The sequence below is a fragment of the Drosophila guanche genome, unplaced genomic scaffold (assembly GCF_900245975.1).
Source record: "Drosophila guanche unplaced genomic scaffold, DGUA_6, whole genome shotgun sequence".
NCBI lineage: Eukaryota > Metazoa > Arthropoda > Insecta > Diptera > Drosophilidae > Drosophila > Drosophila guanche.
This window is the reverse complement of record NW_022995757.1, coordinates 1,064,336-1,080,640: the sequence shown is the minus strand read 5'-3', so window position 1 is coordinate 1,080,640 and position 16,305 is coordinate 1,064,336. Positions and strand designations below refer to the sequence as shown.

The window sequence follows — 16,305 nt, the reverse complement described above, 5'->3', positions numbered from 1 at the left end:
ATGAACCGAAAGAGAAGCTTTTTGCATAGAAACAGACAGAGGGAGAAAAAGAGATTCTAATTCCAGGCCTCTGTTCTCTCTACTGTCAGAGATTGATGGGACGGTGTTTTGTCTTTTCGGGGTCTGTCAGTGGTCAAGGGAATTTCGACGGCCATACAGGAATAGAAGCCAAATAATGAACTGGAGACGTACGCATCCCCCACCATATTTTGATGATCATTTTGCGCAATGCGAATGATTATTGTGGTCCCAGAGACGGCAACATCTATGTACATATAATTAAAAATAATTATAGGAGATGGGCACTAAAATGCTCGCAGCGGTAAGGGCATTGCAGTGCAGCCAAAGGATTGAATCACAAAATTAAGGGTAACGCGGGAAGGCACACACAAGAGCCGCCTGAAAATTCACAGAATTTTCACACAAAAAGTAGCTGCAGGAACTGTTTGTGAGCGTTTTTTGTGCGCCAATTCCTGGAATTGAAACAAAAAAAAATAATACTGAGCTTTAAATGCAATTTCCACTGGGACTTGAATCAAGAAAGAGCTTTAACAGAAATCTGCAGAGTAATCCCATCACATTATTCCTGCAAAACAAAAACGTACATTAATCATGGAACAATTGACGTTTTTAATTACATTTTCTTTGCATTCTGTGGAGTTGGAAAATCCCTTAGAATTTGATTGAAACGAAAAGATTTCCCCTTCTTACGTCAAGCCAAAATCTTGAACCATCCTTAACTTTAATCAGAGCTGCAAAGCCCCGGAAAAACTCAAAGATATTTATGTATCTTAACGCGTTGAAGCGTGTCGTTGATGCGTAGTTTGGGGTAATTATTCATTGAACTTTAAACACATTCGGTTTGGCATTTATGGAATGCTCATCTTGCAATGCCATTAAGTAGGAATTTCCTTTTGTTCATGTGGCATTTAAGCCCCTAACACAAACGAATTAATATTTGCGCAATAAATAAATTCCATTGAATTCAGGAGTCATATGTTGGGAAATTCCATTGATTTAAAGGGTCCAGCCAAACGAATGCAGTTTGAGTTCTATGAACGCTTTAAGAGTCCAACGCCATCTTTCGACTTTATGGACTATTATCAATCCACTAATCGTTAGCCTATTCTGTTGATGGATGTTGGTAGATTAAGGCGGACATTGATGGGACTGTCAATAGCGTTTGAAATCCAATAATAAGCCCAACAATTATTCGGGACAGGCCATTAAAGTGCGAAAAAGAAAAGGAAAGGAAAACTCTGCCACGTTGAGCGGGATACAAATGTGATGAGATAGTCCAAAACTATGGCTGACAGGCCCTATTGAAGCCCAACAAGTAGAAGGAGAACTCCTCTGGGTCTATGAAGTGGAACGAGACCTCCTTCTGGCAGTAGCTGTACGATCTGCTGCTGTCTCTGGGGCTCTGTCTCTCCTTCTCTCTCTCTCTCTGGTGGTGCCACTGGACTTGGACTCAATGTTTATGAGTTGCAATGGCGACGCGTTGACAGGCTTACCCCCGCCACACTGGAACACTGGTTCCCTCTCCCTACCATGGATGAGTGCCGCGTCTTCTTCCTTTTCGTTGGTTTTTTTTAGTGTTTCTGCTTTTTTATGAACATGTCAGTGTGGGTTGTGTTTTTTACGACAAGCAGCCATTTTATTGCAAGTGTTGGCCTCGTCTCGAGGTTATTAAAGTTTCACATAGCCGCCCCCACATTTGGGCTTGAAGTCTCATTGCGGCGGCCAGCGGCTCCATGACAGACAGCTTTTGGAACACGAGGATAAATATGAGAGTGAAAGGCTGAAGGCTGAAGGCTGGTGGCTGGAAGCTGTGATGATGATGTGATGTGATGCGATGTGCAATGCAGACCGCCTGCATACATACATAGCTCTCCCACTTTTGGCCCACTTTCGGCCACACTCGTCGGTTTATGGCTGAAAAGTGCAATCATAAAACGTTCAGGGCCCCTCGGAAAATACACAGCGGAGAGAAAACGAGAAACAGAAAGAAGATGCCAGAGCAGACAGAAATTATATTTGCCCAATGCATTCAAATTATGTTCCAACTTCAAAAATAAGTTTTGTGAAAATATAATGGAAAATTGTGTGTAGTTTTTTACCATTTTCACCCACCAACAAAACGGAGCACATCCTGGCCAAGCCAAATTGTTTGCCGAACAAGAAATCGTGCAACTAAAAGCTCATAAAAGCCAATTGAAACAAATCAAAATGCAAAGAAAAAAACGCAAACAAACTGCAACAGTGATAGGGACAGGAGAGGCAAGACATAGCCAAATGGGACAAAGAGGCAGAGCAAATGGGATGGGCAGACAGGGAGCAAAAGAGAGGCCAGAACGCCAGACTTCTAAGTGGCTTTGTGGACCGATTTTCCAGTCCACGTCTTTCACGGCACACGAATGAAGTGGTAGACCCATCCAAATGGGAGTCAGACCATTGGAAAATCGAGTGAAAAGAGAGAAAGTCGAGTGCACAAGAACTCGGAGCGTGGTGGCAAAAGTTGGAAATTGTCTGCAAATGCCAAAGTCGTATGGGAAATGCTCTTTTTATGTAAGGAATTTCAAGTATAATTCCAGAAATTACGAGTTCTTTATAATATTTAGAAATGTTATTATGTGTTTAGCTTTATTTTCTTTGTTTAAGTTTTGGCTTTCAGGGGGGTTTATTTTAAGGCTTTGTCCCTGTATCCTTTATGACAGCTAAATGTTTTTTATGGGTATGGCAAATATATTTTTCATCTAAATGAGCCCCTTCAATCTTTTACATATTTCTACATTATTTATGTAACATAATAAATGATTAATACTGCACATCGATAGTTCCATAACTTCTTTGTACTTTTATCTCTCATTTGTTGACAGATTTGATCCATATTTGAAGCCAACAAAAAGGGCTGTGATGCCTTCAGATGCAGAGTCTTGCAGAGTGTGCACCCAGGAATCATTTGTGGCTGTGGCAGGTTATGGCAGTAGTAACTCGTCGGAGAAGTGGCAGTAACTACTCGCAATCTACTCTTAAGTCGAAGGAAGCATCAGGGAAGCCACAGAGCAAACAGCAAAACATTTATGATTCTTTAGGGGTACACTTGGGGGCTTTGTGGGCATCGGGATAATGGGTAATGGGTAATGGGTAATGGGGAAAACTGGCAACTACTTTTCACTTCACTTAGAACAAGGCACATTTCAAGCATCATTTCCATGATCCTTTTGATTCGGCGAATGAAAACCAAAGTGGAAACTGTTTGTGCCATAATTTTGCATATGAAAGCGGAAAAGCAAATGGATGCGAAGAATGTTTCTGCGGTCTCACAGAACCGTAAACACCGGAGCGGAAACGCTTAAAGAGTTGGCTAAAGAGGAATTTGAAGGGATATCACCACAAATATGCTCGAAGAAGTGACACGAGAAAGTAGACAGAGAGGTTTCCTGCGTCAAGGCTGTTTCTCTCTTGTTTTTCTGTGGTTCCCTAATTCGCTCTAAATTCCCAATAATCTCCCTCTGTAGCCATTAAAAATCAATTGCAAAACGAACATCTGTACCATAATTATGGCAATAATTGCATCCAATTGAGGTGTGACAACAAATCACTGGAGCCCATAATTAGTGACAATGACTAAATTACGCTGTGGCTCTCTTTTTTTGAAGCCAACTTAGTCGCTGGGCAAGTGCCGCCGCAACAACAACATGAGGAGAAGCCACTGTATTCAATGGATGGGGATTCTAGCGCTGATCGGTTGCCTGCCGCACTCCAAGCAGGTGCCGTGTGGGAGTCCTTTACATATCCGAACACAATTCGAACTCAAAGAGATCTTCCTTTTGTTGTTTTTCTTCATGCAGCATTGCTATATGATGAAGCTGGTGGGGTTTCGGACATGGGACACGCCCAATTATGGCCTCAAGATGAAAATGTACGAGAAGAACAACACCATGTCCTCGGTGACGACAGTGCGCCAAGATGTGGCCATACCACTGTGGCAGCTGGTGCTGCTGCAGCAGCCACGCAAACGGAGCGCCGGTGGCTCGTCCTCGCGCACCGAACTGCCGCGCACCCTGTACAATTCCACGGTAAAGACATGTGACTTCTGGAAGTACATGCGACATGTGTCCGCCTGGAACAATGCGGCCAAGCTGATGCTCTCGAAGGGGGCCAGCAACATGAGTCTCGCCTGTCCGATGAAGGCAGGTGTCTACATGATGAACAGGATTCAGGTGCCACCGGACACGGCCCTCCTGAAGTTCATGTATCATCCCAATACCCTGTACACGCTGGAGGGCACTGTCTATGGCCTGAGCCCCAAGGACGGTGTGACCAAGCGAAAGCTCTGCAAGTATGAGGTCAATGCAACCATTTTCAAGTCCTGCTAAATGGGGAGAAAGCACTTTGTTGCTCTCCTCCTTTTTGTTCTTGTTCTGTGTGTGTGTGTGTGTGTTTTTTTTTTGCTAGTTGTAACAAATAAAAGTGCCCATTTTCCAAATCTGTTGTTGCATGTTGCACGCGTCAGCAAAAAGCAGTGCGACTGTTAATTAAGTGCGAAAGGAAAATGTATGCCAAAGAAAACCCCAAAACAGCAGAAACATAAAAGCACACAGTGGGACTAGAAATATCCAATTAAGTGTACTTTCCACATACCATTTTAAGTTCCACTTTTTATTTTAAAAGTTTCATGAAACCCTCCCAATTTCACTGTAAGTCCCACTGCGAAACACTCATAGGAAACATGGCCATGGCTCATATTACTCGTACTCATACTTCATTCCCATGGATTTGCATTTTGCATGACCACACGCACTGCACCCTGGACTGCAGCACTGCACATTGGACATGCACTGCTCTATATTTCTACATTTCTACTTGCTCTCTCTCTCGACAAATGCAGCCATAAATGCAATCAATTTTCATGCATGTGTGGTGCAGCTGCTGAAACAATGTTGCACACGAGGAAGGGGACAAGCAATTGGGAAACCAAAAGATATGCCGGGCATATCGTGAAAATGATGCCCGCTTTTTGGTTGTGGAAAAAACAAACCGCTAAGTGGGCTCGCGGCAGGAAAGAATGAGTGAACTGAATGAGTGATGCTGTGAATGGCCAACTAAATGAGTGACTGAATGCGCGGCTAACTGCAAGAGTGACTGAATGGAAGGCAAACTGAACGACGACAGACAAACAGAAGAGGGACTTCAAGAAGGGATTTACCGCCTGAAGGATTGACTGCCTGAACTCCAGGTGTAGTCCCCAAGCCTGGGGAAATTCCTCTCCCCCCTTGGCAACATCTGCCCCCAGCAATTGGCATAAAATATGCGATGCTTGCATGCCACAGACTTATTATTAAAACATAAAATTTGCATGCAGGCCGCAAAGTCAGAGGCGACCCAAAACCCACATGTATACCCCCCATGCATAGCCCTCTATATCCCACCCATACATACATACACTCGTATATAAGACCCAAAAGAAAACGAAGAAAAAAAGAGCACACCCCTCTGCTTATACTTATACTTTTGTGGTTGCTGTGGGGTAGAGGGAGATTCGCATATAAATACGTGCCTGCTCGTACATTTATGTGGCGTTTGGCAATTTGAACTCGTGAATTATGCACAGAACGGGGAGCAAAGACAATGGCTGCCACTGGAGTAAATGGTGGATGGCGGCGAGCACTCGACAAAAGAGAAGGTGGCTGGGTGGGAGGACTGGGGTACTTGTGGGATCAGCGCATTAGACAAATTTGGGCAGTTTATTTACGGGCAACAGTTTGGTGGAGTGGAGTGGAGTGGAGTGGAATGGACTAGAGAGTAGCGTGTAGTCCACAGATGCTAACACTCCACTCAGCGAATTGCTCTCAACATTACTGAAATGGAGTGGCTGGATGTACTGGATGGAGTGGAAGGTGCGTTGATTTGTGTTTTGGGAGTTTAACAAAGACGAAGGATTCCAGTGCCGGTAAATGCCTATTAGTATTGGGAATTGCATAACTGAGTCAGATAGAGCCCCAGACCATCGGCAATGCAAGTGTGTGGTTGGGAGTTTATTGTATGATCATATGTATCTCTATTGTTCGAATTGATTGGTAGACATTCAGTTATTTTAGCGGAGAACAAAGCATTCACGTTGATTTTTATTACGAGTCGTAATTGCGAATCATTAGTACGTCCACCCCAATCGTCATCATTAGTGCGGAGAGAGAGAGAGAGAGAGAGAGAGAGAGAGAGAAGTACACTGGGAAGTAGTAGTTATTCTTTACGCAAGTCACTGCCTCAGTTTTATGTGGCACTAATTATTATGCCACTTACGTCTCCTGACAGACAATTACCGCAGAAATATTATCTACCGACTGCTGACTGGTGGGTGGAGAGAGGAGTTGAGAGGAGGTGTGACTGAGCGGTGCTGCAATTATGAAACATTTCTTTGTCGAATCCAACACTTGATGAATGCCTCGACACTTGCCATAAAAGTGTCGACAGGTGACAGAAGTCACGCTGCAGGCCACAGTAAATGCCATTTCATGCTCCATGCACTCTTTACACATAGTGTCCTGTAACTGCAGTCGTTGTGCAGGAGCAGTCGAGTTTGATGCTTAGCCACGTACCGCATCAGATTGCAGGTTACGTCCTGGGATGTGTCCCAATCTGATTGCTCTGCTCGGCTCTGCTGTGCCCTGATGTCGTGTTGGATTCCTTTAATAGACACAGCTACAGTACGATAGCTGCTCCCCCTCTCTCTCACTCTCTGTCTTGCTGCAGCCATGAGTGGTCATGGCATCAGATGTCTAGACACTCTGTCCTATGTCAACAGCAGATGGCCAGCAAAAGCTTTAGGAGCTCCATAAGTTTAAAAGTGTGCCAAGAACTTCCATAAAGAGCTGCCGTATGATGTCCAACGTGCATCAGCGCGGAGCTCTGCTTATGCAGCAAAGCAAATCCCATCTGGCTGGAGGCTGGCTTTTAGGAACCTTTTTTTTTTTTAATCCAGAACGTCCCAAAGCCCACGAATCCACCTAGAACAAAGCCAAAGAGTAAGTCTATTTCTGGAAGCAACACCAAGCGAAAAGTGCACTCAGCTAAAGCAATTCCCTTTCCATGAATAGCAGTAATAATCAGCAGCTGTAGCTGCAAGTGGCAGCAAATGAGATTCCATTCCAGGAACAGCTCAGCTCTGGATGCACCGCCAGCGACAGCTGTAGGTGGGCAAAGCTTTCTGGGAATTGAAGGGTTTACCCGACTGCTGAGCTGACTTCTATGGGGCCTGTGTAGGTGGCCAGCATGTCGTAGTAGTTTCCAGGAAACGAGATCACAATGCAATGACTGCAGGTGTACAGCAGCCCCCGCGAAAGTCCCTTCCAGGAATATCCTTATTAAAGTGTCAGAAATGCAGAAAAAAGCACTCAAATGCATTTAATGTACGTTACTTTATGATTTAATTAGAGAACAGCGAGTGGCACTCACTGCAATAACTGCTGCAGTTGCTTGCCACAGAATGTTGCACATGAGGGGGGGGGGGCATGAGAGGATGGGGAATTGCAATTACCAGGCCAGAAGTGCAACTAAACGGAAATTGCTGCTCATACGCAATTGTCACTTCGATAACCTGAACACTGGAACTGCCACCTCCTCGTTTCTTTCACGTTTGTCGTGCGACTCTTTATGACAGTCGACAGGCCATGCGCCACGCATGCCACATGCCACATGCCACACGCCACGAGGCCGGCAGCAGTCACTTCACTTTACAGGTAATCGCAATCAAAATGGGTATTGCTGCCACAAAGCGAGCCTCAGAGGGAGAGCATTGGAAGCCAAAAGGCACATGCTCAACGCTCCCGTGGGTTCACTTTTCACTATTCACTGGGTTTCCAGCACGAAGGAAGCCCATTCATGAAATGCACCAAATGCGTGGCTGCTAAAACTGCATCAGTGCTCTGCTTCCAGTAGCATAAAAAATATATCTGGATGCCTGTGCAGGCGGCGGCGCATCAAATGTCACATTAATTTGTTGCACTTTAATGAATTGTGCACACGTACTGACCAAAAGCCGTAACAAATTGCAAAAGTAGTCAAGCGGCATAATTGGCGATGCCCAGGCAACAACCACACTAAGGATAACCAACCGAGGGGCATTGCTGCATGTCGCATCGCTCGCTAAAATTATGAATTATGTGGATTTGAATGTCTGAAATCTAGAGAGGCAGAGCAAGTCCATTGCAATTTGTAGGACCCTGAGTAATCCAAGGAGAATTGGAGCCCTAACCGCTGCAGCAACTTTGCGAAGAGAGATGAGCCTTCAGGGTCTCCGCAACTTCGTATGATAAATAAATAGCTACGAACATTTAAAGAGATTTAACACATACTCGTACATGTAGTTAAGTTTGCTGGCCCTGGGGGGCAACAGTCGCTGAAATTTCACCTTGAAAAAATTGCTTTTCCATTTGGGTGACATTAAGAGTCAAAGTTCGAGGGAAATTAAGTGCGCATTAGTGCCTTTGCCTTTGCCTTTGCCTTTGCCTTCTCCGCCGTCCTACCCTTGATAGAATATGCCGCAGGGTAGCCTATGTATATGGATGGACACAGGTGTTTCCTCCCAACGATAGGCCAAATTATAATGAAAGCTTCCAGCCCGCACGTCGCATGGGTTTGATAATTGAGCATCAAAGCTGGTTGTGGGTGCTGGGTGCTGGGTGCTGGGTGCTGCTGCCCTAGCGGTTTGTTTTTAGTCTTTAGCTTTCAGAAGTGTCCAGGATAGGTCTATTTCCCTGCGAGCAGATGTCCGCCCACCTGTCTGCCTCTCTGGACATTGTCCATCGCTATCACTCTCTCACTCTGTATCTCTGTCCAAAATTAGTGATTCGCAGTGCCTACGATTCAGTTAAGAGTTGTGCGAGGGAAGCGGCAGGGCTGTGCACATGTTTCGCTTCCTGGACATTTTCTGGGTAATTAGAGTTTCATGTTTCCGCATCAAAAACAGGCGCTAGGCGGAAGTTGCCAGCAGCAACACACGAAAAAGGCAGGAGGAGGCACGGGGAAAGCCAGAAAGGAAAGCAGGAAGGAAGCAGCAGCAGCCAGCAGGAGAGGAACGTGCTGCTTAATTACACGCATTAACAAATATCACACATACGCCATGTGGGCCTCACTCGAACCACACTCCGAACAGAAAGGGCAGAAAAACAAAGGACAAAAAAGAGCGAAATGTAGCAAAACGTGAATCAAGGCAAAAACGCGATGGAAAACAAGAAGAAAACATTGTCAAAGCACTTGATACCCTATGCCAGAGATCCCATGAAGCAGAAAGCAGGAGCAGCCACTTATTCCCAGAGTGTTTCTCTGTGAATTGTTGCCTTTTGCGCTCCGCTTTTATGTGTAAACGAATCACACAAAGTGCAATCTATTTATTTATTATATTATATTATTATATCGCTTGGGGGGATATATAGAATGAGCCGCAAGTCCCATTGAAACTCTACTCAAATTTCAAATGTTTTTCGAAATGAATCAACAAACGCTTTGCCCTGCCCAATGGCCCAAAGGCATATACCAAGTGCCGGCCAGTCAGTCCTGCTGCAAGTCGATAACCCTAAATGGCCCTAGGAGCACCAGGGAGCTAGAGAGAGAGAGAGAGAGACCAAAAAGCGAATGCAATTTAATAGCCAGGTTGGACCGACTCTCTCTCGACTCTCGTGTGTCCCTCCCGAGAGAGGGGAAGTGCAACGGCAATATTCAGATTACACGATACGCGATTGTGGATGTGGATGCCACACCCTGGAGGGTGGACGGTTCCATCCATTTGATGGGCACGTAGGATCTACCACTCGATAGAGGGCTCCTGGCACACACGTCCCACATTAATGGCCCACACAGCACCCTTGGAGGGAAGGGGGCGAAATGAAAACCAGCACAAAATAATTGTTTTCCGTTGGGCAATAATTTTCTATACCTTCAGTCGCTGCCGTCCCACATTTCCATTCCCTTGGGCGTGGCAGAGGAAGAGGAGCGTGGCACGGGGAGGGGCAGGGGCAGGGGCAGGGGCAGGGCGTCGCAGTGTACTTTATTTCGCCCAACAAATTGAGTTAAGCGTAAAAATACAAAGGGAATAATAAAACAACAGCAAATGCAAAAAGCCAAGCCCTTTGCTAAGAGGAGCAATGGCAAGAGGCAGAAAGGTGCGAAGCACTTAAAGGGAAAGAGAGAGAGAGGAGAGACTATGTAAGTAAATCGCTAATGGAACAGTTGAGGGAACACGGAAGAAGTTCATATTGGGATACGCAAGGAACACTCCTTTAGCACTTGGAAAGGATCATACAGAAACGAATGGCATGAAACACCAACATGGCAAACACTTTTTCTGTGTGGAATTGCTAGAGTCTATCCAGCATTCGGTGTCTCTCGATGGGTTGTGGTATTTCTCCTTAAATCATGATGTAATTTTAATGTCCCCTTCCCTCCCAGAGGTCATTATTTGCCACACACACCCATCTCCCTCAGCCGCTTGATCACTCTCTCTCTCGCTCTCTCACTCCCCCTCACTTGCCACACACCATTAATGAGGCCACAAAACGAGCCCTCAAATGACCAACAAAAGAGCGAACAAAGGCAAAAGCTCGAAAGACGCCAGAAAACATTGTTGCGACGGCAATTGTCTTGTTTCTTGTGAGTATCGAACAGGTGTAAGGCTGCCACAATGTTGCAACTCCTCTTGGAGTTGTGCCCCCTATAGAGGTAATTTTATGGTTCCTGTTTAACGAAAGCATCAAGCATCATTCCCGCCCTAAGAAAAAACACAACAACAAGATATGCACTTACTCTACTTCTGAATGAAATGCCTTTTTAAAACAAGAATTATTATCCCCTCTTTTCTGTGGCCTTCGGTCTCGCCGATTCATCCTCCTCTAAACTGCCTCTAAATCTGCAGCAGAGGCGGGGCTTTTCCCATTTCCATTTCCCTGCCAAAACGAAAACAAAAACAAAAACAAAAAGGAAACAAAAAAGAAAACCAAAGTGTAAACTTTTCTCTGGCGCTCCTTCCATCAGGGAGAACGAAGGACGAATCTGTGAGCCATAGTTAGGGGTCTTATGTGGCGCGGTAAATGGCTGGCTGCCCAGCCACACACATGCTTCGGTTCTGGGCATTGTGGTCAGGGGATTTCCACACAGACACAGAGCTCCGCAATGTTGGCCAAGGGCTTGACTTTGATTTTGGGCAAAGTCGTGTCTCTCCTTGCCATTTTGTGGCCAAGGATATATGTGCCTTAATGGGGGGAAAAAGAAACATGGCGAAACCGGGGAGTCCATGATAAATTAGCAGGGGATATGCTTAAAGACTGTTGTGCGAAAAATGCATTTGAGAGACGGTCTATCAAGCAGATGCAGAGCCATGTTCTGGTTCGCAACTCTCGGCTTAGGGCATTGGGAGCAGCATCTTCAGTTCAACCCAATCTGCATCTGCTAAGAGAAAACCAAACAGATTCAGGATTAGGAAGGAGGAACGATGCCCAACCTCTTGACTGTGGCGTCCTTACTGAAGCGCCTGCAAGGTTACTTCATCAAGGACTTCATTAAGCAGAAATGGCATTGGGGCTTGAACTTTTGTTGACAATGTGCCATGTGTCGCGGATTTAACAGGGTTTCGTAGAACCTTCTAGTTTCTGGTCTTCCTAAGCTGTTAGAAGTTGAAACGCAAGTACGACGAGTGCAGACACTGCTCAAATACCTTTCGGAAACCACATTCCTCTCTCTAATTAATTTTGCAGCAACCACAAACTCCTCTCTCCCACACACACGCACACAAACAGACTCCTGGGTGAAAAATATGCACCCCTTATCTATGCGAGAGAATTCTATGCTCCCCTGGTGCATAGCCCAGAGAATGTTCCACCATTTGTATGGTAAATGAAAACATTTGATAATGGAAATTGCTTGGAAACGCAACAGCAGCAAATGGGAAGACAGAAAGAGAATTTTCTTCAGCATCAACTCGCTCTAACTCTCGCTAAAGAAAAACCTCTCGGTTTTGTGTACTCGCCCACTCGCTACTCGCTGTGGGCTTCGATAAAAACGTTTCCACTCACATTTGACTTTTTTCTCGTCTTTCTTTTACATATTGAAGCTTCTTTGGCTATCAATATTCCCTTGACTGGGCGATAAATTCTTTCATTATTTAATATCTTTAATATGTTTAGCTTGTAAATTTGCTTTAAGTCTTTTCGATGCCTTATTCATTATTCTAAAGCAGCAAACGGTGTTGCCAATCGAAGGTTATAACAAGTTTTCCCTCGCATATCCCGAAAAACATAGAAGGGACATTCAACTAACGACTGACACGTTTTGTGGCAGCAAATGAGAGTTCGCCAAAGTGAGGAGCGAGTCGCAAAGGTAGGAGAGCCTCTGTAGGAGAATCTGTCACTGAGCCACCCTAGAGTAGGGTCCTGTCCGTGGGATTGCTCGGTGCGTGAGAGTGATCCAAGAAAATCCAAACAAATTACCGTGCATCAATTTGATGCTGCATTTTGTCATCAGAATATATTGATGAGACTGTCTCTGCTTTGAGCACGGAGCAGGATGGAAGATAGCAGCGTCTGTGTCTAGGACTTAAATGCTAATCATGGGAGTCGAGTTCTTTGCTATCCTGTGGTTCATCGTACTCTTCGAATGGAGCCCCCTTCGCTGCGTGGCACTAATCAGATTCGTGGCGTAAAGGAATAACCCAAATCAGAAGCAATTTGTTTGTCCTTATCTCAAGTGTCCTTCGTTCTGGCGGTGCTCCTGTGTCATCGTTTGTTGCATGAGTAATTGCATGATAAAGGGCCTTGCAAAATGGTCTCGCACTCTCACTCTCTCTGTCTGATTTGATGGGGCATTCATTGGGCAACCTATTGCAACATGTTGCAACTAGATGCCAGCCACCGCTTCCACTCTTTATCTTTCTTTCTCGCACATTTAAGCAACACTTTCTCCTTCTCCCTCTCTTGAAATGTTACGAGCGGACATAAAAAAGCCGGAAAAATATGTCAAGCGATAAAGTAGTGCATGCCACACATGCCACATGGAAATGCAACACCATGTGGGTGTGGGGATTGCCATAACTTGAGGCGCCATTTAGCTGCATTGCGTGCCTACACCCTTAAGGCCTCGATACAAATTGGGGGAAAATGACTCCGAGTAGAGGCTTACAGGAGGCCATCCAGTGAAACAGGGAAACAGCCAACTGGAGCATATGTCACAATGTCTTCCGATCCTCAAACAATAACCCCATCTCGCACTTTCATTCCTTTTCCACTATCAAAGGGAACGGGAACTTATGGCCCATGGCTCTCGGGGTCTTGCTGGTTTTGATAACAACAAAACCTAGAGTTGGAGGCGGGGAACGGGGCAGTCTGAACATCTGTTACCAGCAGACGCTGCCGAATCGTATGACCAGCTAACAGGGGGGACACGTCATCCCTTGGATCACAGAGAGAGAGAGAGAGAGAGAGTCATAGAGGCAGAGCCAGAGCCAGATAAGCAACGAAACAAATAAAACCCACTCCACTGCACAGCGAGCCACTCAGTTGTGTGCCAGTCGCGAAAGAACATGGAACGTTGGCAGAATCGTGTGGCAGTGATAAGTGGCGCCAGTTCGGGCATTGGGGCTGCCTGTGCCCGACTTCTGGTGGCCGCTGGCCTTCAGGTGGTGGCGCTGGCCCGGCGCACCGAACGCTTGGAGCAGCTGCGCCAATCGCTGCCCCTGGAGCAGCAGAGGCTCTTCCATCAGCGCACGTGCGATGTGTCGAAGGAGTCGCAGGTGAATGGCACCTTCGAGTGGATCGAACGGGAGCTGGGTGGCATTGATGTGCTGATCAATAATGCGGGCATTGTACTGGGTGGCCAGCTGATCGATATGCCCACCCAGGAGATCAGCAATGTCCTGCAAACGAATCTCATGGGCAGCATCTACTGCACCAAACTGGCCACTAGCAGCATGCGCCGTCGACAGGTTCCAGGACATTTGTTCTTTGTGAACAGCACCGCTGGTTTGGGTGGCTACAAGCCAGATCCGGTCGACGAGAGCCTCAATGCCTACACACCCAGCAAGTTTGCTCTCACGGCTGTACACGAAATATGCAGACAGGAGCTCATAGCACACGGATCCAAGATCAAGACAACGGTGAGATCAACAAATCGATTCCATCCATAATTCCAACTGAAATGTTTTTCAATTTCAAGAGCTCAATGAATAAAATTAGCCAGAACATGATCGTTTTGGGTCAAAGTAGTTACAAATATTTGAATAGAAATTATCTTTGAGTTGATAAATTGGGAATATTTCATGAACTACATAAAGTCTTGCCTTCTGTACAGTTTCCCCATTGGAGATCTCAAGATAAAGCCCGGATTTCCTTCCCTTATCATGGACATTTTCTCAAACATTTCCCAGCAGTGTTAAATCTCATTTCTTCTCCCTTCGCGATAGTTTCCTGAATGGATTTCTACTTAATTCTGTAATTTTCAACGCAATTCTAAATTCAAACTCTTGGATTTTCTTCCGTTCTTTCAGAGCATCAATCCCGGTTGGGTGGCCACCGAAATCGTGCCAGACGAAACCAAAGAAAAGCTGGGCAATGTGATACTCCAGGCGGACGATGTGGCCCAGGCAGTGCTCTATGCCCTCTCCACGCCGCCCCATGCCCAGGTGGAGCAGATAACGTTGCGCGCCGTTGGCGAATACTTTTGATAGCACACAGAACCCCCCAACCCGCATACTGATAACAGATTAGGCCACGGACCAGCCCACCCCGTAGTGGTTGTAAGCACTGTAATCGACACTCAATGGCAATCAAATAAACGAAACAGAGAAGGGGAACGACCTCAGATACAGATACAGATACAGATACATAAATTCAAGTGGAGGGAGAAGAGAGGTGGGCCCTACATTTTCCCGCTCCCGCTCCCGCTCCCGCTCTCTCTCTCTCTACGCGTTTACATTTCGTTTTTATTGTTATTGTAACTGTCATGATTATTCGACGGTTTCGACTGTTTGGCCTTTCGGTTAGTCAACAAATCTGTGGCACCATAAATAATTCAGATTTTTATAAATTAATAAACGACCCACAAAATGGCCCACAAATCGATGCCATGCCGAACACAATATTAGCTTGGGACTCGATGAAAAATTCAAACGTCAATTGTGTTTGGGGCGACTGAACAAAGCCACAAAAGAATGGCTGCAAAAACTACAGAAATCGTTCGTGGAAACACAAATATCTAAATGAAAACATGCATTGTTTTGGAAGATATATGTCTGGATTTAGATTAGATTTATAGATGAAGCGCCCAAGCGGTACCCCAAACTATAAGGGGCCCTTAAATCCTTTCAGTTAGCCTCAATGTGTGCCTTGCCTCCTCTTATTCGCGGCTTCACATACATAGCTGCATGTTTTAAATAAGTTTTGGAAAACAATTTGTGTGATTAAATTAAGTCAGACACATGTCTGGATGTGCCACCAACACCATCACCATCACCATCGCCATCACCATACGATCGGGAAGCAACAGAGCGCGTTATGCCACAAACTTTTTGATATGCTTTTAGATGCGGTGGCGGTGTCGTTCGCGGTGGCGGTGGCGGTGGCTACTCGTAGGTTTTGGGTTTTGGGACAGAAGTTTTTGTGAGAGAAAAGTAGTTGTGGGCCGGACCACATAATTATAGAATTCCCTTTTGAAAAGCCAGAAAGTACATGCATGCATATACACATATGTACATACATTTATGTACATATCTGAACGATAATATCTCTATACGACTAGTTACTTAGGGTAGCCGCAGCCTCATTGTGGGGCATTTAATTGCATTCGCAAGTCGCTTTTGCATTCACTTGCCCGGAAAATTACACGCTGCCAAAAGTTTCAGACGTGGCTTAAGTCGAGGAATTTCAAGGACCAAGGATTTCACCTCCCCCACCCCATTTTGGCCCAGATACGTACATATGTATGTGTGTAATTATTTTATTTTATTTCATTTTTGCAAAGTTTCAGGGTGAAACCATTTGAATGCTCGCATTTCAGCGGATGGGCGGGATTTTTTGTTTGTTTCTGTATAAGAAACGGAGGACTTTTGCCCCACACATACTCGTATGCTGCTCCTCAAAACTCCTTACAAATAAATGGGAGAGGGAGAAAAAATCCTTACGAAATATTATTCTCTAAAAAGAAAGCAAAACTTGTGGAATTTGTGCTGGGAAATATTCCTGAAGGCAACCACAGATCAGCGTTTTTTTCGGTTTTCCATCTAGAGTATTCCCAACTTCGGTTTTTAGCCTTCAGTTTTTT

At 45.4% G+C, this 16,305-nt stretch overlaps 3 protein-coding genes across 4 annotated transcripts in view; 2 read left to right on the top strand and 1 right to left on the bottom strand.

The window, feature by feature from the left end:
- Nucleotides 1-16,305, bottom strand: part of LOC117590376 (eye-specific diacylglycerol kinase) — a 103,048-nt gene that overhangs the window by 35,602 nt on the left and 51,141 nt on the right. The window lies entirely within an intron of this gene.
- LOC117590385 lies at nucleotides 3,861-4,382 on the top strand. Its single transcript, XM_034282959.1, has one exon. It carries the CDS (start codon nucleotides 3,864-3,866, stop codon nucleotides 4,380-4,382), a length of 519 nt encoding a protein of 172 aa, XP_034138850.1. The 5' UTR covers nucleotides 3,861-3,863.
- LOC117590382 (farnesol dehydrogenase) lies at nucleotides 13,536-15,119 on the top strand. Its single transcript, XM_034282957.1, has 2 exons — nucleotides 13,536-14,143; nucleotides 14,534-15,119. The coding sequence occupies exons 1-2, from the start codon at nucleotides 13,571-13,573 to the stop codon at nucleotides 14,708-14,710; spliced, it is 750 nt and encodes a 249-aa protein (XP_034138848.1). The 5' UTR covers nucleotides 13,536-13,570; the 3' UTR covers nucleotides 14,711-15,119.

Bases quoted from the DNA above. Each gene is read 5' to 3' on its own strand.
- LOC117590385 (XM_034282959.1), top strand. From the start codon at position 3,864: ATGATGAAGCTGGTGGGGTTTCGGACATGGGACACGCCCAATTATGGC.
- LOC117590382 (XM_034282957.1), top strand. From the start codon at position 13,571: ATGGAACGTTGGCAGAATCGTGTGGCAGTGATAAGTGGCGCCAGTTCG. The intron at 14,144-14,533 runs GTGAGATCAACA...CCGTTCTTTCAG, and splicing joins GATCCAAGATCAAGACAACG to AGCATCAATCCCGGTTGGGT.